Source organism: Odocoileus virginianus, chromosome 32 (genome assembly GCF_023699985.2).
Source record: "Odocoileus virginianus isolate 20LAN1187 ecotype Illinois chromosome 32, Ovbor_1.2, whole genome shotgun sequence".
In the NCBI taxonomy this organism is placed as follows: Eukaryota; Metazoa; Chordata; class Mammalia; order Artiodactyla; family Cervidae; genus Odocoileus; species Odocoileus virginianus.
The window spans coordinates 38,518,245-38,539,973 of record NC_069705.1 but is presented as its reverse complement, the minus strand read 5'-3'; the positions used below and the strand labels follow the sequence as shown (position 1 = coordinate 38,539,973).

Genomic DNA, 21,729 nt, shown 5'->3' with positions numbered 1-21,729 from the left:
ACGTGCGTCCCTGGAGAACGGGTCATGCATCCTGCTGTGAGTGGACACAGGAAGCTGGGAAAGAGGACAGCTGAATAGAGCATTTTTTTTTTTTTAAACTGGTATCCAAGGGACCCTAACCTAATGAGATCCTCTATGAAAATTAATTTCTGCAGTTCCATCAAGCTTGGCAAACACAGCTCACAAAACCCTCTTGTGAAACTCACGTGATCGAGGATATTAAGGGTGCTGCTGAAGAAGCAGCTTTCACTCTGGTTTTAACATCTTCTCAAGAAACTTATTTACCTTCATTTAATCTTGCATTTTCCAATTATTTCATTTTTCATCTAACATTTATCAAAATCCCACATGCAAGTTTTGCATGGAAAGGATTTATATAAAAATTGCTCTGGCTTCTAGACATGTATTTAATGATAAATATTAATACAAAGGTGGGGTAAGTGGAAGCAGGATAAGTACATTTCTAAAAATAATATTTACTATCATTAAATATAAAAATTGAAAAACCCAATTGAGTTTTGGCTAGTAGTAAGTTATGAACTTACATTAAATACATAATTAATATTTATATTATACTATTTACATGTGTTTACATTGTCTCTGTAGTATTAATATATATTTATATGATAATATTCATGTTTAAATTTTATTTGGATATGTTTAATATTATTTTGGTTAATGCTATTAAAAAGAAATTAAACTTAAAGAGCCCTAAGCAGGAGAATCCCATGGACAGAGGTGCTCAACAGGCTATAGTCCATGGAATTGTAAAGAATTGGACACAACTCAGTGACTAGCTAACTAACTAAAAGCAGGACTTAAACTAAGGAACCTTCTGTGACTAGACAAGAATCTAGTAACAGAAACAGCGTCACTGACTGTGTATGAGACACGCCTCTAAGTAGTGTACACTAAACTCACAATTTAATTCTTCTAAGTAGCCTATGATGGCATTCATTCTGTTTTTGTCATTCTGGCTTTAAAACATGGAACCTCAGGCAACAAGGGGTCAAATAACTTATGCAAGGCAAGAGAGAGGAATAAAATTGGAGTCTGAACAGTGATAAAAAGTATTAAGACTGGAGGTGATCTACTGCAGAGCCCACAGCCCACACAATGTAAGCACAGACCACACCACCTCTCTCATCAGTGCTGCCCTGGGAGAAAGACGTTCCTCAGAAAAAGCACCTCGGATCCCTGCACTCCCCAGCCTGCAGCTGAAATCTGGAAGGCACCCCCACTTCAGATAAAACAGTGCAACATGAGGAGCCTTACTCAAAGGACGGTTTTGGTCTTTTAGTCCCTCGAACTGATGGTTTTGCATGGACTGGGAATGCTTAGCTTGGAAAAGACAAGTGAAAAGGAAAATGATAAGATCTTTTTTTTATTTTTATTTTTATTAGTTGGAGGCTAATTACTTTACAGCATTGCAGTGGTTTTTGTCATACATTGAAATGAATTAGCCATGGATTTACATGTATTCCCCATCCTGGTCCCCCCTCCCACCTCCCTCTCCACCCCATCCCTCTGGGTCTTCCCAGTGCGAATGATAAGATCTTAATAGATGGAAGGAACTGCCACCTAGTTCCACACAATAGTTTCTTACTTCTCCATATTGTAAGAGTAGAAATTGTGTCAATTCTGGCCCCAGTCACTCACTAGTTGTATGAGCATGACTACTACAATGCTTAGCTTCAGTTTCTCATGAGGATCTCATGAGATTAGGGTCCTTGGGATACCAGTTTATCAACTCTCTATTGTATCAGGGTGGTTTAAAAAAGTTGAGATCATGTAAAACAGCTAGCAGCTAAGTGAATAAACGTAACATAAACAGCATGAAATCATTCCTCTGGATGCATAAAAACATGACACAAAACATCAGGGTTTTGCTATCATTGTCATTGTTGATGATGATGATCAAAAGGAAGCACACAGACATGGCTCTGCAGGGCATCGCATCAATTCCACGCAAGACACACAAGCCTTCTCGTTGGGAAGCTCCATACGGCAGGATGCATCTCTCTTGTTTCTCACAAAATCATGCTTAGAGCTTGCACAAGACCAGACACATCAAAAATGCTTTAGATGTGTCTGAGTTCAGTTTGGTGCATGATCACATATGAATGCTCCAGGCTGGAGGGGTGGGTGTCTAGAGACTCACCTGAAAAGGCAGACACCCTGGAGTTCAGAAATGTCTGGGGTTATTTTCAGGTCCCCCTAGGCAGCACTCTTGGAGAAGCATTCTGCTGTCCTCCATTAGCATTCTGAATCATGCCTCATGTTCTGCTGGCCTGTTCCATAACAGGCATGGCTGTGACCAGGCAGAGGGCAATTCATCTCAACCGGCTTCTGTAAGAACTGGCGGCTGGAAACAATGCCAGCGATTTTATTTTTGGTCTATTAGTAAAATGACAGCACTAATTCACTTCACAGAGGAACCAAACAGCTGTCAGATGGCAGTGAGCAGAGCGGTGCCCGTATTACAATTTAGCTGTGCTGAGTCGGATGTTCTCACTAGCACCGATTTGCACCGTAAAGTGTCCCCACCTTCCCAGGGTACCAGGACATACATCACATGCTTTTCCTCGGAGGGTACAATAAGAGATGATACAGACTATATACCATCAGGCCTCCACTGGTTAACCTGCCACATAAAAAACACCAAAGTTTAAGGAAATCTATGTGACAATGCATGTTCTAGGAAAATTATTTCTGAAACTAAAAAGAAAACAATTTTCCCAGCAACATAAAAATTGTGTATCAGCAGCCACCTCTAATAAATTTTCTATTAATTTCTCTGGGCATGGATAAGATGGAAGTAGGGACTTGAAATGGTTGATATTACATTTCACACTAAGACGTTTAAGGAAGACCTTTGGGATTAAAACCAAAGCATGGAGCTTGTCAACACAGGAGCTTCTGAGTACAAAAAAGGAATCTAGGAAAGCTGGGACTTCACACTGCAGGACCTGCAGACACTATTACTGCTGTGCCTTACACACACAGATACAAAGGTAAACCTTGTAAACAAGCTTTGTGTGCAAACAACAGACAATGCAATGACTGCCAACTTGACAATGACCGAATTCACTGACATTCACTCCTGAGTCACACGGTATTGGACTCAGGTAACTAACAAAGTGGTCTCATTAGTTTGATCCATTGATTGTCAGCCTTTTGCAGAGTCCACTTACATTTTTGACTGGGCATTGAGAAAATGGGTTACATAAGAAACAAAACTGACACAGGAAAAGAACAGCTGACTTCCCAAGGAGAGGAAAGAACTCTGATTGTAGGGTCAGGATCCTACACAGTGGCCTCCTATCTTGGTAATAAAGTTTTATTTATTAACTTGATCAAGCCGTGTAGGGTGACAATCACCCTCACATTGTATCAGGAGAACTGAATAGTTGGGCAAAGATCAAACTGTGAAGCCACAAATATCTACTATCTGGCCTTTGACAGAAAAAGTTGGCCAGTTCTCTTTAGAGGGACGACACCTAATCCCAGCTATTCTCTGCCTCTAGAGGTCGAAACTTGGAAAATTGCTGTATCTCTATAGGAATACAGGACTTACTCATAAAGTGTTAAGGATTAAATGAAAATTAAGATACAATAAAGTATTTTTTATTATAAACCATTAATATGACTCTAAGGTTTAATATGCTACATGGCACCTTATATGGATTTGTTGAAAGAACTTTTAAAAATATTAAATGTGGCTAATGTACCACCAAGGAAAGTTATAACCAACCTAGATAGCATATTAAAAAGCAGAGACATTACTTTGCCAACAAAGTTCCATCTAGTCAAGGCTATGGTTTTTCTAGTGGTCATGTATGGATGTGAGAGTTGGACTGTGAATAAAGCTGAGCACCAAAAAATTGATGCTTTTGAACTGTGGTGTTGGAGAAGACTCTTGAGAGTCCCTTAGACTGCAAGGACATCCAACCAGTCCATCCTAAAGGAGATCAGTCCTGGGTGTTCATTGGAAGGACTGATGCTGAAGCTGAAACTCCAATACTTTGGCCACCTCATGCGAAGAGTTGACTCATTGGAAAAGACCCTGATGCTGGGAGGGATTGGGGGCAGGAGGAGAAGGGGATGACAGAGGATGAGATGGACATGAGTTGGATGGCATCACCGACTTAGTGGACATGAGTTTGAGTAAACTCTGGGAGTTGGTGATGGACAGGGAGGCCTGGAGTGCTGTGGTTCATGGGGTCGCAAAGAGTCGGACACTACTGAGCGACTGAACTGAACTGAATGTACCATCTGAAGAGTATTATAAATGTTGTAATGTATTTCATTGTGATGTTGTATCTCATTATTGCCTAAACAGAGAGTAAAAATTGTTTCTATTTCATTGTTGTTGTTGTTGAATCACTAAGCCATGTCTGACTGTTTGCGACCTCATGGTCTACAGCACACCAGGCTCCCCTGTCTTCCACTCTCTCCTGGAGTTGTCTCAAATTCATGTCCATTGAATCAGTGATGCTATCTAGCTACCTCATCCTCTGATACTCCCTTCTCCTTCTGCCTTCAAGCTTTCCCAGCATCAGGAAGTCTTCCAGTATTTATTTCATACAGTAGTTTATAAGTGAAATGATACCTCAATTTTTTAAGACTTCAGTCTAAATGTATAAGCATTAATTATAACCACATGCCAACTAGTTCCTTTGACTTAGTGAACTTAAATACAAAAATAATTTGCTATCACTACACTAAGATAAAAACCCATAGTTACTCTTGTGATTCATGCATCTGAGTTTTCCTTCCAAAAAAAAAAAAGTAAATATGTAAATTTTGATACACATGTCAGAATTGTGGCATATGGGAAGATTTTGAGCAAGTGTGAAAGCCTTAAAAAAAAAGATGCAGAATTCTGAAACCCCAATTTTATTTGTTGAGATGGATAACACATCCAGATCTAAAATGTGTTCCATCGTATTACTGCAAAAATCTCCCATTTGCTACCCTCCCACACCCAGGCGGAACTGCAGGAGAAAACTCAGATGTCCCCCACACACCAGATGTCCACTCACCCACCCTCCTCTCCTTCCCAAATGTGGCTTTCCATTCCATTATCTTAATATTTAAAAGCATATTTTAAGAAAAGTGGATGTACGGTTGGAAAAACAAAATTAACACTTAGAAGATATATGATTAAAATGACTACTGCATCTTAATAGGAGCTATACAAATAAACTCATGTTGCAAATCGACATGCCCCAGGCTAGTCTGCTTTTGTTAAATAGTGTTTTTTTGTTTGTTTTATTTTTTAACTCCTGAGGATAAGAAAGAAATATAAGGTCATATTTTGAAAGAACCAATGTCAAGGATGTCTGCAAGGAAGCAAGTAGAATATACCAGGCAGCGACTAGAAAGGGCATTTCCCTCTCTGCTGTCACAAGGGGAAGTGTTTGCAGCCCACAGTCTCCACTATGAGGTTTTAGAAAAAAATATTTAAATACAAATAAATACAAATAAATGACAATACAATGGAGAATACAAATAAATGAAAAAAAACATTGCTTTTCATTACTTGAATGTTCACTTTCATTTCTGTATCTTATTCTTTTGGTTAATACTTGGATATAATTTTAGCTTTACATTACTCTGTGGAGAAAGGAAAGGCTACCCATTCCAGTATTCTGGCCTGGAGAAATCCATGGACTATATAGTCCATGGTGTTGCAAAGAGTTGGACATGACTGAGCGACTTTCACTTCACTTTATTTCTTACATTACTCTGAGTAGCACAGTTCAGTTCAGTCACTCAGTTGTGTCCAACTTTATTGCGACCCCATGGACTGCAGCATGCTAGGCTTCCCTGTCCATCACCAACTCCCAGAGCTTGTTCAAACTCATGTCCATTGAGTCGGTGATGCCATCCAACCATCTCATCCTCTGTTGGCCTGTTCTCCTCCTGCTTTCAATCTTTCCCAGCATCAGGGTCTGGAAAAGTAAGTCAGTTCTTTGCATCAGGTGGCCAAAGTATTGGAGTTTCAGCTTCAGCATCAGTCCTTCCAATGAACACCCAGGACTGATCTCCTTTAGTATGGCCTGGTTGGATCTCCTTGCAGTCCAAGGGACTCTCAAGAGTCTTCTCCAACACCACAGTTCAAAAGCTTCAATTTTTTGGTGCTCAGCTTTCTTTATAGTCCAACTCCATATCCATATATGACTACTGGAAAACCCATAGCCTTGACTAGACGGGCCTTTGTTGTCAAAGTAATATATTTGCTTTTTAATATGCTGTCTAGGTTGGTCACAACTTTCCTTGCAAGGAGTGTCTTTTAATTTCATGGCTGTAATCACCATCTGCAGTGATTTTTCAGTCCAAAAAATCTAAGTCCGTCACTGTTTCCATTGTTTCCTCATCTATTTGCCATGAAGTGATGGGACCAGATGCCATGATCTTAGTTTTCTGAATGCTGAGTTTTAGCCAATTTTTTTTTCAGTTTCCTCTTTCGCTTTCATCAAGAAGCACGTTAGTTCCTCTTCACTTTCTGCCATAACAGTGTTGTCATCTGCATATCTGAGGTTACTGATATTTCTCCTGGCAAGCTTGATTCCAGCTTGTGCTTCATCCAGCCTGGCATTTCGCATGATGTACTCTGCATACCAGTTAAATAATCAGAGTAACAATATACAGCCTTAACGTACTCCTTTCCCAATTTGGAACCAGTCTGTTGTTCCATGTCCAGTTGCACAAAGGAGTGAAATAAACAATTAAAATAGTAAGAAATGACTGATTATAGAACATGCACAAACACATAGTATAATTTTATATGATGCCCTTTCAAGTTGTTGAATAAAATCTATGGCTTAATTTGTTGAAACTAACAATAAATCCATGATTGATTTGTCTTCATGATGATAATTCAAGTTTTACCCTTATTACTCACTCATCTCCCAAGACTCTTCTCTTTTTTGTTGATATTTTGCAATAATATCTTGAGTCACAGACAAGTTGCACCTCAGAATATGAATCCTATACAGGTCAATATCATACATATGATTCAGAAGAGATTATATTCAGTTGGCCAAACATTAGTCAACTGGACTTTTTGGCCAAACAGAAAATTACAATTTCTGCCTACACTTAAAGAAAACAACTTTAAAAAGAGGAAGAAGTTGCCAATAAGTTTGGAGATTTTTTAAATTAACACATTTTTGAAAAATGTGCTTAGACTTTGCACTACAGATATTTGATATTCAGTGACCCACTAACCTTTGCTAGAAGAGTCTCAGAAACAATAACAAAGTTACATGGTAAGTGCAAAGTTGGAAATGAACTCTGAATCTCCTGTAGACTGAGTTGAAAACTCTGCAGCTAAACAAATATTTCTGTCATTTGAGCAGATATTTGGCATTAATTCCACTGTGTATCAGAGAGTGAAGCACTTGCTTAAAGCTTAACTTTTGTACAGGGCTACAGGCTGACTATAGTTCATATAATTTCCATTTCTCTCACAAAAGGACCTGAAGAGCAGAGGCAGGTCTCCTTCCCTAAAACTAATTTTGATTTATCAAATTGTAATGTATTTTTGTCCTAATTTATAATGTGCACTTCTAGTATTCTTGAATCTTTTTTTATTTCAGCCCATGGATGGTTGTGTGCTTTTCTTTTTATAGTTCAAATAAATCTCATTCTTAGTCATCTCCTCCTATAACCAGAAAGAAAGAAAAGAAAGTGAAGTCACTCAGTCGTGTCCGACTCTTTGTGACCCCATGGGCTGTAGCCCACCAGGCTCCTCTGTTTATGGAATTTTCCAGGCAAGAATACTGGAGTGGGTTGCCATTTCCTTCTCCAGGGGATCTTCCTGACTCAGGGATCGAACCCAGGTCTCCTGCATTGTAGGCAGATGCTTTACTGTCTGAGCCACCTAAACACCTTCTATAACCAGAAGCTAGAGTAAAAATGTAACTTTACCTTTCCTCAGGGACCTCTTTATATTAACATATTCTTCTCACTGTAGACTAAAGACTAAACAAACCAACCACACAACAAGAGCAAAAGTGCCTGAGTTAAGAAAAAAAATTGAAGTTACACAATGTATTACTTGCCAGCTAGTCCTAAAAGCAGAAAGAACCACTCACCACTACACCAGGGATGAATCTGGTTTTTGCACTTTCACTTGAAAGATTCTATTTTTTTTTTAATCTTTGACTATTTTTTTTTTTAAGCTGAAGAGACACAATGCACAGAGAAGTTGGGATAGAGGTAGACAAAAGTGCCCCAAGAATAAGAAAGCACAAGGGGAAATGAGCACAAAATGAGACAGTCATAAGCACTGAAGAATTTAGAAGAAATAACCACCCACTACACTTACTGAGGTCATTCTCTATGCAAGTATTGCAGAACCAGAAGAATAAATTAGAAGTGTTGTATACCAAGGACAGAGCTATGTGGTATAAAGACCTCATCTTCTCTATATCTTATAACAATTCTGAGGTTGGAACTTTTCAATTTTACAAGTGAGGGAACTGATACAGTAAGTGCTTAAGTAATTTATCCAATGGTCATAATCAGTGATTGGGAAACTGGCTTAAACCCACACTCAGAATTTTTGCACCACCCATACGTAAACATTTAAGAAATTAATTTTGCCAACCCTTCCCATTTCTAGTAGCAGAATGGTAGGACTCCAAGACCTGAGGGTGTTTAAATAGAAAGGTCATCTAATTTCTAGCATATTGAGTAGCTCATTAAGGACCAATGATAGCCAAAAAAAGAGAATTTTAAGAAAAAAAAAATCCAATCTCATTATTTTTGCTTGTAAGCTTCATTTTAAATAATGATTATTTACTGCAGCCAAACCACCCTGAACGTGCTTTATCTCATCTAAATAATGATCACTTTTCTCCCACATTATCTGAGATTACTTATTGCCAAACACATATGCATGTTAACTTGGAGCAACTTGTCTATGACACAAGATATCATTGCAAAGGATCCACAGGGAAAAAAAAAAGAAAAGTCTTGGGAGATGGGTAAAACCTGGTAAAGGGTAAAGGGTAAAATCTGAATTATCATCATGAAGACAAATCTTAAGAAACACAAGTACAATTACACTGTGGGAGGTGAAGTATTGACCAATCCTTCCTTTGTTATTGAACAACAATGTTGAGGATATCTTTTCTATGGAATTAATTTACCTTTTATTAAGTCCCTTTTAGACAGACCACTATTTCTGTGCCAGTAATGGCCTTAGAACCCATGAACTCAGCCATTTGAAAATGATACTGAACGACTTAAAATTACCTGGCCCCACTTTTTATTCTATTTCCATGTAAGAGCCAGAGATTCATTTAAGAATATCCATTTCTAGCATAATCTACATTTTTTCTCTTTACAATGTTCATTACTTGATTTTTTTAAATACACATTGCAACAAGCTACATAACTCAATAATATAGAGAAAAACCAAGCTCTCCATCTTCTTAAGCATTTCAATCACTCCCACATACATGTTTATTAACAGTTCAGGTATCCTCCGGTACTTTTCTGGGTACTCATAGGGGTGTATGCTACACAAATATATGGATGATGGATACACATACACACATATGTGTGCATACATACATACATATACATTTAAAAATTATTTCCAACAAAATCTGATTATACTGTATTTTTCCCACTTTCTTGTATCATGGATGTCCCCTTAGGTCAATACACATATGACTAAAACTATTTGAACAGTACTGAATACTTTAAGGAAAATGATTTCTTAGGATGATGTCTGAAGAGAAATTGTACATGATGATATAAAGAGTGTGACTGTGTATAGTGTGTGTGTGTGTACTGGTGTCTCACCAGGGAAAACAACTGACTTAGTATCACTAAATAGGTCCTACAGTAGAATTTATGATCTTGGTGGGTCACTGCTATCCACTCTTACTGAATCAGAAACTGGATTTTTTTTTTTTTATTAGTTGGAGGCTAATTACTTTACATCATTGCAGTGGTTTTTGTCATACATTGAAATGAATTAGCCATGGATTTACATGTGTTCCCCATCCCGATCCCCCCTCCCACCTCCCTCTCCACCCCATCCCTCTGGGTCTTCCCAGTGCACCAGGCCCGAGCACTTGTCTCATGCACCCAACTTGGGCTGGTGATCTGAGAAACTGGATTTTGTATTACACAGAGATAAATTCATCTCTCAAGGGAAAACATATTAAGTTCACAGAACATATAAAATCAAAATGCCAAATTAATAGACTACAGTTCACAGGAACTAGACCATCCACACTGACAGGCCAGCCCTAGTCCACCCCAGAACTCAATGCCCATCTATGAAGCCCAACTGTAGCCTGGTATCAGAATCAAAACAAGAGAAGTAAGAGATAAGATAAGCAGCAGAAATCAGGTTAAGGAACACCTGATGCCTCGGGGTAACAGAGCTAATATTATCAACCTTTATGACTTTTATGTTAGCTAGGAAACAACCGAGACCTTGGTGAAGTCGATGAAATGTTTTTTTTGTGGAAAAAACACATATACCTACAAAACTGTGCATCCATTCAGATCTTCCTGCTCTGACCCAACATCTGATTGACTTAATTGAACTTTTGGAAAGTCACTACTTCTATCTTTGCACTTTTTGGAGATGTTAGTGTTCATGTCATTAACAGGAATAATTAATTTCAAGTGCCATTTCAGAACCTTTCAAGAGTTGTCCTAGTGTGCCTACTGCTGAGAGAAAGGAAAGAAAGTGAAGTCGCTCAGTCGTGTCTGACTCTGTGCGCCCCCATGGACTGTAGCCCGCCAGGTTCCTCCGTCCATGGCATTTTCCAGGCAAGAGTACTGGAGTGGGTTGCCATTTCCTTCTCCAGGGGATCTTCCCGACCCAGGAATCGAACCTGGGTGTCCCACATTGTAGGCAGGCGCTTTACCATCTGAGCCACCTGCACACCCTGCAAATCAAGAACAAAAGAGGGGATGAGGCTCTGGCGTCTAAGCCTTGGGAAGGACTGATGTGAGGACTGACCACTTAGCTCTCCACCACCAGGGGAAGTGTGTCCTCGGGAAGCTATGTCCTCAGCGGGGCTCAATAGCCTAGAGAACCTAATAGTCAAGAGGAAAGTAATTCCAGACGTTTCCCCTTCGTTTTAGCCTCAGTAATTGTTATAAATCCAAAGTAATGGTAAAGCATTGGCTAATGGACAGCTAACTGCGGTTCTTCCACCTTCACTTTCTTCAATTGGAAATGCTTCTCTCCTGCCAGGAGGGTCATTCACGTTCCACGCTTTAATTCAGGTTGAGTTTGGATAATCACTTCAAGGGAGAAATAAATCAGCGCTGACATCCTAAATAAAGCTTTGAGCTTGAAGGGTAATAATCTAGCTGTTCTTTCTAAATCCAGATCCATGGATGTTAAAGGAAAGAAAATTCTACTTGAGGGATGTGTCAGAGGGAAATGCCAAATGCATTCAGGGAACAAGAAACACTCTCAGTGAGAAGCCCCGCCCACCACGGAGTTAATCACTTAGTGAGGCCAGAATGAAAGGTCTGCACTGTGGCCAAGATTCACATTTCCCTGGCGAAAATCTAAGTAGTTTATGAACACCAAGCCCATTTTCTTCCCCCAAATAAATCCATAATAAATGAAATCAATCCATTTAAGTTTTCACAGGTTTAACTGAATGGCCTGTATGGAGTCCATTATTTTTTAAAGAAGAAATGCTTGTATATGTAGTGGGTCATCAAAACGGTTTGTCTTTAAACCATTTGAGTGTTTATTTTTTGGAAGGTGTCTGTGTTTGTGTGTTTTAGAAACTTCTAGATAAGAAGATGTGTTAACCAAAGAGAAAATCAAATTTCAATCAGTTAACTGTGACACTTATTATCAATTATTTTAGGTTTTGAGGGTAAGAAATCTGAACTACGGGATGAAATTAAGGTAGGGCTGAGTGAAGAATTTTTATCAAACAATATTTTTAAATATTTACTTAGAGTCACATGTCAAGTATTGAAATCACTCCTTGGAGCCCCCACTGCCCTCAAGGATGCAAACAAAAATGACCACAAGAGAGGACATAACAGGCGCCCCTCTAACAACTCGGGGGGGAAGCTGCTGCAAGATTCAGGATTCACTTAATCCACATTATCCCACTTCCATCTATACACATTTCAGGCACTTCAGTCATGATTTAAAAGCTAAAATGTGATGAAATTGCAAAATGGAAGCATATGCAAATGAAAGTCCTTCCGTCTGTTTACCTGTCCAGTGAGATGAATTCAGCCTTTCTGAGGATCTCACAGAGGAAGAGTTCTATCCCAGGGCTGGTACAACACTAACCTGATCCCCCTGACTACTGCCAGCCCGAGGGACCACACTCCAGGCCTACCAGGAGCCCTGAGTACAAACCAGGGAGCGTCCCACAGTTCTTACAGATGGTAAGTTCTCGTCCACACTTTTGCCCATAATTCTTCCTCACTCAGAAAGACCCCCCACCCCACAGTGACCCACCTTCCTTGGAGAACGTGTACTCAATGACTGATACAAAGTCGGCATTTAGCACTTGCGCTCTTTAAACACTTGGTGGTATAGCTCAAGTATTAACTTCATCATGATCTCTACCTGTCCCCAGGTACACTGGCCTTCCCTCCTGTCCAATCATGTCAAACACCATAGCTAGTTATTGGAACCAACTGCACTCTCTGCCCTATTGAATTTTGTCATTTTTGCCTACTACTCCTTCAGAAAAAGAACCAGTCTCATCATCATCTTTGTATTCCTAACATTTAGCTCAGTATTGAGTCTCTGGTAGATACTCAATAAAAGCATAATAAATAAATGACAGAGAATGAGTGAGTAAATCTGTGTCCATTTACATAAGGATATACATATATGCTCCATGCATATATAGTGTGTGTATTCATATATACACATATGTATATATACGTAAAAGTGTGGTTTTCTGTATACACATATGTGGATACATGCATATCTTTATGTGTATATTTTCATACATGTAAACAAATATTATATGAGAGAAAGCATAGTACATGGTTAAGAATGACAACATCTGGAAATAGGCAGATTGGTGTTTAATTTCCCCCCTTCACTATTTAGTAGCTATAAGGTCTTGACAAACTAAGTTACTATACATCACTACTTCATTTTCTCTGTCCAGTAATATTAGGTAATTTTGCTGTGCATATAGGAATCTTGAAGATTTAATAAGAAAACGTATATAAGAATTTATACCATTTTAGGTGCATCTATTCATCCATCTGTTCATCCACCTGTCTGCCTATTTATTATGTATCTACCTACCTATCATCTGTCTTAACTATGGATTTTCTATCTATCCCTTTCATCTATCTACCTATCTATCATTCACTTATTTACTATCTATCCATAGTGAAACATATACCTTAGTGTGGACATAATGTCACAATCAACAGAATGAATAATTTTAAGACAAAAAAAAATTGAAAGAGCAGAATTTCTCTAGAATATAATTTTATAACCCAAGAGAGTTTCTTTAAGCATGTTTTTTGGCAACTGTTTTTTCCACTCCATCTAATGTGCTAGTTTGTATGCAATACAGTTTCATGATACAAACCAATCTTTGCCATTTAGTAATGTCAAATTCTTCCTCACTCTGCTGGTGGTATTTTTTCTAGAAAGATATTTAAACTGTCAGATTCTTATAGATTTCAAGCACAACATTTAAGGCCAATACATTCAAATATGGCACCATGGGAAGGTGAGATAAATGCTGAATGTATAAAATTAGTATTTTATAGACAAAATATTTGACTGTGTACAATTGTGGTTATTTTTTTTTCCCCTTTTTAACTACCATGTAAGCCAGATTTTTAAATAAATCTTTTAAGAAAATAGATTCTTACCACTTCTATCAGGTTTGCCTTAGACAGGAATCCAATTTAACTTTCCTTTTACCTCAGACAATTACAGCAAAGTAATTCCTGTGGTAAAATGTGCATAAAATTTCTGTTCCAATTTATTTAAAAAAAAAACAAAAATGAGTCATCCCATGGATAAAGCCTTGGGCAATTTGGTTTCCAATCAATAGAATTGCCCTACACTATCAAGAAATGTTCTACAGAAGAAAAGTATTAATTTTAGTGAGTATACATTGGACTCAATTTGAATCACAGAATTAGGGCTTTCTATTCAAATGCAGCTTGTATAATATATAGAAATTCTTTTTACACAAATACTAGAGTATAAAAATACAATGTCAAAGAAACTTATTTTACCTGCAAAAATATCTTAAAAGTCAATCTAAATCATAGTAAATAATTAGTATTAAAAAAATAAAATTTTTAAATATAACCAATACTAAAATTATTGGAAGTTAATGTACGAAAAATTACCAAGTAATTCATGAAACATCTGAAATGATATTCAGGATGTGCATTAATGAGAGAAGTGTCACTTAAAAATAAATTAAAGAACCAAAAACTGGGAGTGAAAGTATTTTCATCATACATTCACTAGTGTTTCCAATATTTAGTTCACTTTGTCACTAGTAAGACAAAATATTAGAACAGAGAAGACTTGCCTTTTAAAAAGTGAAACAAATAAAATCATCAGAGTGACAGGTTCTTTGGAGCACAATTCTAGATTGTCACATGTCACTAAATGGATTTGTTCTCTTTGTTCTTAAGTCTCATGACTGTCTTGTCACACATTTGTCATGACATGATATCTGTCATGTCTTGACATGCCATGTAAAGTTTCTGACCTCCTGGAAGATTTTTTTCTTAAGTCATAAATAAATGTAATGATACAAATAATTTATTTCAGTAACTGAGATCTTGATGAAAAAAACTTGGAAGGTAGAAAAAAATGAATGTTATTTATATACCAAAGGCTTCAATATTGGACAAGCATAGGAATACTGATAGTAATTCATCTCACTGTAAATTATGTGTAATCCCAATGTATTTTTTATAAATTTACCAAATAAAATCATGCAAATTCTTTGATTGGCCATGAAGAATAATGTTCAGTGACAGAACTAGGAAATATAACTTTATAAAATACCCTGTTAAAGTAGTAGCTTCAATTTTATTATTCTGTACTTAATGGGTTAAAATATGTTGATTTCATCAACAATCTATGAACTTACCCACTACCTAAAAGGTCAATAATGCTAGTGAGACATGTATAAATATCTCCATTTAATTTTCAAGGTTAAATTCAATGACTGAACACACTAATTAGAATAATTTAATTTACTGTTTCCATACTCCTTAGGTAGCTTAATATCTCCATGTATGAATAACAATTTATGTAAATAATACTTATTGCATAGTACTGTCAGCAAACTACAAAGTCCAGTGCCCAGATTAAGTCCAGGTTAAGTCTATTACTAAGCCTATCTTGTGTAGACAGATATTTTTTTTTAAGTTTGGAAGATTTTCTCCCAATTCAACAGATAAATATAAATAAAAAATTAAACATTAATCTGGTAATACTAAATAAATACTTACTTTAATTGGAAAAATTGGTAATAATTTAAGAACTAGAGAAAAAATTGAAGCTGATTTAGCATTAAATTTTTAATTCAAAATTTCCCTAGAGGTCTTGGATAAGACATAGACATTTTATTGTATTATTTGGTTTTTATTAATTACTTGGAAGACAGTGTTGTCAGTATAAAAACCAGTGGGATTTGATGTTCTAGTTCCAAAACAACTTTAGATAATTTTCTGACTCATTGGTTATGCTTAATATTATATCTGAATAGGTGTATCTGAATATTTTATACCCTGTTCTCAATATAAATATCACTTTTTCCCATCACCATTACATTGGTAAGTTATAGCTGTGTATAAATTTCCTGTATGAAATGATACTGATAAATCAGCTGATATTTACAAAGTTTTAGTCTCTTCTGCAAAAATTCTCATCTTTAATCTTCTATTTAGACTGCAATTAACTTTATTTCACCAGATAACACAAATTTATTTTATCAGTTGATCTGTAAGCTAATAAAAAATATTTTACAAATAAAGATATTCCATATTTTATGATTTTTATTTTGCTAACAAAGCACTTTTATTTTAATGCTTTGCTTTCAAAATAATGAGTTGTATTTACTTGTAAATATCAGACTATATTGTAATGCAACTATTGAAAACAAAAATTTCAAACATCTTCACACAACATTTTAAAAAATGCATTTAACTCATGGCTCTGTTTTACTCATCATTTTTCCAATTTTGTTGATAACTCATAAACATTTTCCCAACAAAGCCAATCTCACCAATCATTTTTCACCATGCCATGATGACAACCACAAACACCACCACGAACAGCCCAGAAAGATTCAGTTTAATTATTCATTTGGCAGTCATTCAGCATTAGTAGAGTTTCTGCAACACTTATCTTATAAAATTCACCAAAACATGGTATTAAGGATCAACTTTGTCAGAAAGGGAAAGAAAACTGCCAAGGTTTCTAAAATGTTGAAGCATTACCCACCTTCTGAAATACCATATGTGCTGACTGGACAAGTTCCGTTTCACAGTAGCTAGTACAGATTGCTTCAGAAACACTTTTGTAATGTCAAGTGAGAAAGAAATTATGTGAAGCTGGGGTATACAGGAAGTGGTAGATACAAGCAAATCGGAAAGCTAGTAGCACCTATTAACCTTGAACTAGCCTGTTACTCTTCCAAAGATTAAATGATCCCCAGGTAATCAGTAATGAGCTTAAAGATGAGTTACTCTTTCAGGCAACGGATGCACGTTTATATATAAAAGCAGTGACCTGGAAGAACTGGAGTCAGAGTTAGTATAAAATTCTAAGCATCATTCCACATAAGACTTTACTTAAATAAAAGGGTGAATTGCTCTGTTTATATTCCTTTGCAAAGAGGACATTCTAACCTTGTATTTTCTGATAATTGCATAGTAGCTAAGTTCAGTTGCAAAAAGCATGTGTAGATTTTATCTTTTTAAGAAGAATGAATTTTGCCAAAGTGTATGGAATACTGCAAAGAGGAACACACACAGAGGTGACTTAATCCAGGAAGGCTCACTAAGTGAACGCTGGATTGGGCCTACCCCTACCGTACATGCTGCTGCTGCTAAGTCACTTCAGTCGTGTCCAACTCTGCGTGACCCCATAGACGGCAGCCCACCAGGCTCCCCCGTCCCTGGGATTCTCCAGGCAAGACCACTGGAGTGGGTTGCCATTTCCTTCTCCAATGCGTGAAAGTGAAAGTGAAGTTGCTCAGTTGTGTCCGACTCTTAGCAACCCCATGGACTGCAGCCTACCAGGCTCCTCCGTCCATGGGATTTTCCAGGCAAGAGTACTGGAGTGGGGTGCCATTGCCTTCTCCCCTACCCTACATAGCCCTTTTCAATTCATGGGCTTCAGAGTTTATGTTAAAAATAAAAGAATCTGTATTACACTTGAGAGAAAAATTAAAATATCTATGTGAAACAAGATTAAACAGACCTTGGCACTTATACTTAACATATTAGTAGTGCACTTTCCTAAAATTGAATATTTTGCAATCATGTATACTATTCCCTCTATCAAAGGTTGAAAATCTCCTTTATCTTCTTGAAATTTCTGCCCAAAGCAGTCAACAATGACAGTGAGACCCTAAAGTCACCTCAGCACAAAATCTGAAAACACCAAAAAAAAAAAAAAGAAAGAAAGAAACACCTCCCCCCCCATGACTTGCAAGCACCAAATGAAATCACTTTCTTCATTCGAAGTTTCAAATTTGACCACCAAAATTCACTTTACCTAGGCACCAACTCTGAATATTACTACTGTCCAACAATTATTTTAAGAACGCTTGTCTGCATTAAGATTGGAGAAAAGGAATACTGCCAATTAGCATCCTAAATACTCTAAACTTCAATGCCACGTGTCAAAAGAAAACCATTCTTCCAATGAAAAAGCTCTAGCAACAAAGGAAAATTGTCAACACACGTGTTGTGCTAGAAATTTGAGCCATCACAGTAAATAGCATTCTCCCAGCATCAAAACACAGAAGTCAAACATTTGAACCATTAAAACCACCTTTGAAGCAGCAACTTTGGCTTGAGTGAACAACCTTCCAGTCCAGCGTGAAGCCGTCTGCACAGTAGGTGGCGCATAGCAAGCATCTTACCTTCATACAGCGCTTTGAATCCCTGGGCACTCACGGCGAAGTCTGTCGTGAACCAGAGAGTAAGGATGGAGCCGCTGCTGACGATGGAGGAAGGCAGCTGAAATCCCGATAACCTGAATTTCAAAAAGACGTGAATACAGTTAAAAAGTATGAACGTGTTATTGAAGCGTATGTGATGCAGTCACTCAATCCTTCTTTCCACCATGGCCTACTTATTTGACATAATTTGACATAATTTGTTGTTATTTGAACAATTATATGATCCGTACACCAGGTGTTGCCAGTTCATGGAAATGAAGTACATCCCAGTACCAGAACTTGCATACTTAAACAATTTTTGAAAAGATCCTTTCCTGAAGGAAAGGTACAATATGGCATTGTCTAAACATAATGCATGGAACTTAAAACAATGCACTCAACCTTATACCTACAACACAAATTAACATTCCATGTGCTTTTGAGTTTATTTTTCTAAGTGATCAGTGTATTGTCACATCTCATCATTAATATGCTTATCTTTTACTATTTCCATACAATAGATCAGTTTCTCTTGAAAACAAAACACATACTAGTCACAGCATCAGGAATAAGAGTCAATGATTGCCTTGAACAGAGGTCAAATGCATTGATTTTAATATTTTGTTTTCAAGAGAGATTTTTTAGATTGTAAGATATATGTTTCAACTATCACTAAGTTGTGATACATTTAGATATCTTAACAATGATAATGTAAGAACTCTGAAGAAGGGAACTAGTATAATGATATGCACAATACTTTACAAATGAAGAGCTTTTCAAAAGGCCAAAGAGATGTTTCATCAGTTTATATTTTACCTAAAGCTTGCTAATTAAGCAGTCTCTCTACAGATGCATGGTTTAGTACAGTCTGAACACAAACCTATGATTCAAAAAAAAAACTAACTTGAACATTCATTCCTAGTAGGAGAAATTCTGTCTTGCCAGGAAGCCTATGTTATTAAATGCTTGAGTACAACCACTGTAGTTACAGAATCAAACCACATCTAATAAGAGAAAAATGAAAGGACAATTGCCAGCTGCTAAACAGAACACTTCCAAACAATCCCTGGATCAAAGAAGTGCCAAGGTAATTTTTAAAAATACATTAAACTGAATGAGAATACAAAATCCTAGATAGCAAAATCAGCAGTGCTAAGATGGGAAGGAATGGCACTAAAAGCACACACAAAAAAGAGGGAAATTCTCATATTTGTAATCCAAGTGCCCATCTCAAGAGCTTAGAAAAGGGATAGTTTAAAAAAAAAAAAAAGCCATGAGAAGGCAAAAAATTAAAAACACCAAAATCAGTGGAAATGAAAACAGAGAAACAACGAAACAAAGCCTCCTCTTGGAAAAGATAAACAAAATTAACAGAAATTAACAGAAAATAAAATGCAGCACAAATGACCTGCCCTGCTCCAAAAAAATGGGCAGGATTAGATAAGACACAGATATGTAATATCAATAATAAAATAGCAGATTTTACTCGAAACCTCACATTAAAAAAAAAAAATGCCATAAAAACTATAGCCATAAATTTGACAACTAAAATGAAACTGGTTACATTCTTTAAACATATACAGGACTGTAACTTACTCAATGAACTAGATCAATGTGAATAACCCTGTAACTATTAAAACTCCCTCAAAAGAAATGTCTAGGCCTGGGTGCTTTTACAGAGGAATTATTTTACCTGCCTTAAGATTCAATGTCTGATTCTAACTAAAATGGACCGGAATGGGTGACTTTAACTCAGATGACCATTATATCTACTACTGTGGGCAGGAATCCCTTAGAAGAAATGGAGTAGCCATCATAGTCAACAAGAGAGTCCAAAAGGCAGTACTTGGATGCAATCTCAAAAATGACAGAATGATCTCTGTTCATTTCCAAGGAAATCATTCAATATCATGATAATCCAAGTCTATGTCCTGACCAGTAATGCTGAAGAAGCTGAAGTTGAATGGTTCTATGAAGACCTACAAGACTTTTTAGAACTAATACCCAAAAAAGATGTCTTTTTCATTACAGGGGACTGGAATGAAAAAGTAGGAAGTCAGGAAACACCTGGAGTAACAGGCAAATTTGGCCTTGGAGTACAGAATGAAGCAGGGCAAAGGCTGATAGAGTTTTGCCAAGAGAAGGCACTGGTCATAGCAAACACCCTCTTCCAACAACACAAGAGAAGACTCTGCACATGGACATCACCAGATGGTCAACACTGAAATCAGACTGATTTGCAGCCAAAGACGGAGAAGCTCTACACAGTAGCAAAAACAAGACGGGAGCTGACTGTGGCTCAGGTCATGAACTTATTGCCAAATTCAAACTTAATTGAAGAAAGTGGAGAAAACTACTACACCATTCAGGTATGATATAAATCAAATTCCTTATGATTATACAGTGGAAGCAAGGAACAGATTTAAGGGACTAGATCTGATACAGTGCCTGATGAACTATACATGGGGGTTCAAGACATTATACAGGAGATAGGGATCAAGACCATCCCCAAGAAAAAGAACTGCAAAAGAGCAAAATGGCTGTCTGAGGGGGTCTTACAAATAGCTGTGAAAAGAAGAGAAGTGAAAAGCAAAGGAGAAAAGGAAAGATATTCCCATTTGAATGCAGATTTCCAAAGAATAGCCAGGAGAGATAAGAAAGCCTTCTTCAGCCATCAATGCAAATAAATAGAGGAAAACAATAGAATGGGAAACACTAGTGATCTCTTCAAGAAAATTAGAGATACCGAGGAAACATTTCATGCAAAGATGGGCTCAATAAAGGACAGAAATGGTATGGACCTAACAGAAGCAAAAGATATTATGAAGACGTGGCAAGAATACACAGAAGAACTGTACAAAAAAGATCTCCATGACCTAGATAATCACAATGGTGTGATCACTCACCTAGAGCCAGGTATCCTGGAATGTGAAGTCAAGTGGGCCTTAGGAAGCATCACTACAAACAAAGCTAGTGGAGATGATGGAATTCCAGTTGAGCTATTTCAAATTCTCAAAGATGATGCTGTGAAAGTGCTGCACTCAATATGTCAGCAAATTTGGAAAACTCAGCAGTGGCCACAGGTCTGGAAAAGGTGAGTTTCATTCCAATCCCAAAGAAAGGCAATCCCAAAGAATGCTCAAACTACCGCACAATTGCACTCATCTCACACACTAGTAAAGTAATGCTCAAAATTCTCCAAGACAGGTTTCAGCAATATGTGAACCATGAACTTCCAGATGTTCAAGCTGGTTTTAGAAAAGGCAGAGGAACCAGAGATCAAATTGCCAATATCTGCTGGATCACTGAAAAAGCAAGAGAATTCCAGAACAGCATCTATTTCTGCTTTATTGACTATGACAAAGCCTTTGACTGTGCGGATGACAATAAACTGTGGAAAATTCTGAAAGAGATGGGAATACCAGACCACCTGACCTGCCTCTTGAGAAATCTGTATGCAGGTCAGGAATCAACAGTTAGAACTGGAAGTGGAATACAGACTGGTTCTAAATAGGAAAAGCAGTATGTCAAGGATGTATATTGTCACCCTGTTTATTTAACTCATATGCAGAGTACATCATGA

General features: G+C 37.2%; 1 protein-coding gene across 1 annotated transcript in view; it reads right to left on the bottom strand.

The window, feature by feature from the left end:
• Positions 1 to 21,729, bottom strand: part of CSMD1 (CUB and Sushi multiple domains 1) — a 1,985,846-nt gene that overhangs the window by 1,361,799 nt on the left and 602,318 nt on the right. The window contains exon 3 of the mRNA XM_070460176.1: positions 18,129 to 18,241. Coding sequence (XP_070316277.1) covers positions 18,129 to 18,241 — 113 coding nt within the window. The remainder of the gene's footprint in view (positions 1 to 18,128; positions 18,242 to 21,729) is intronic.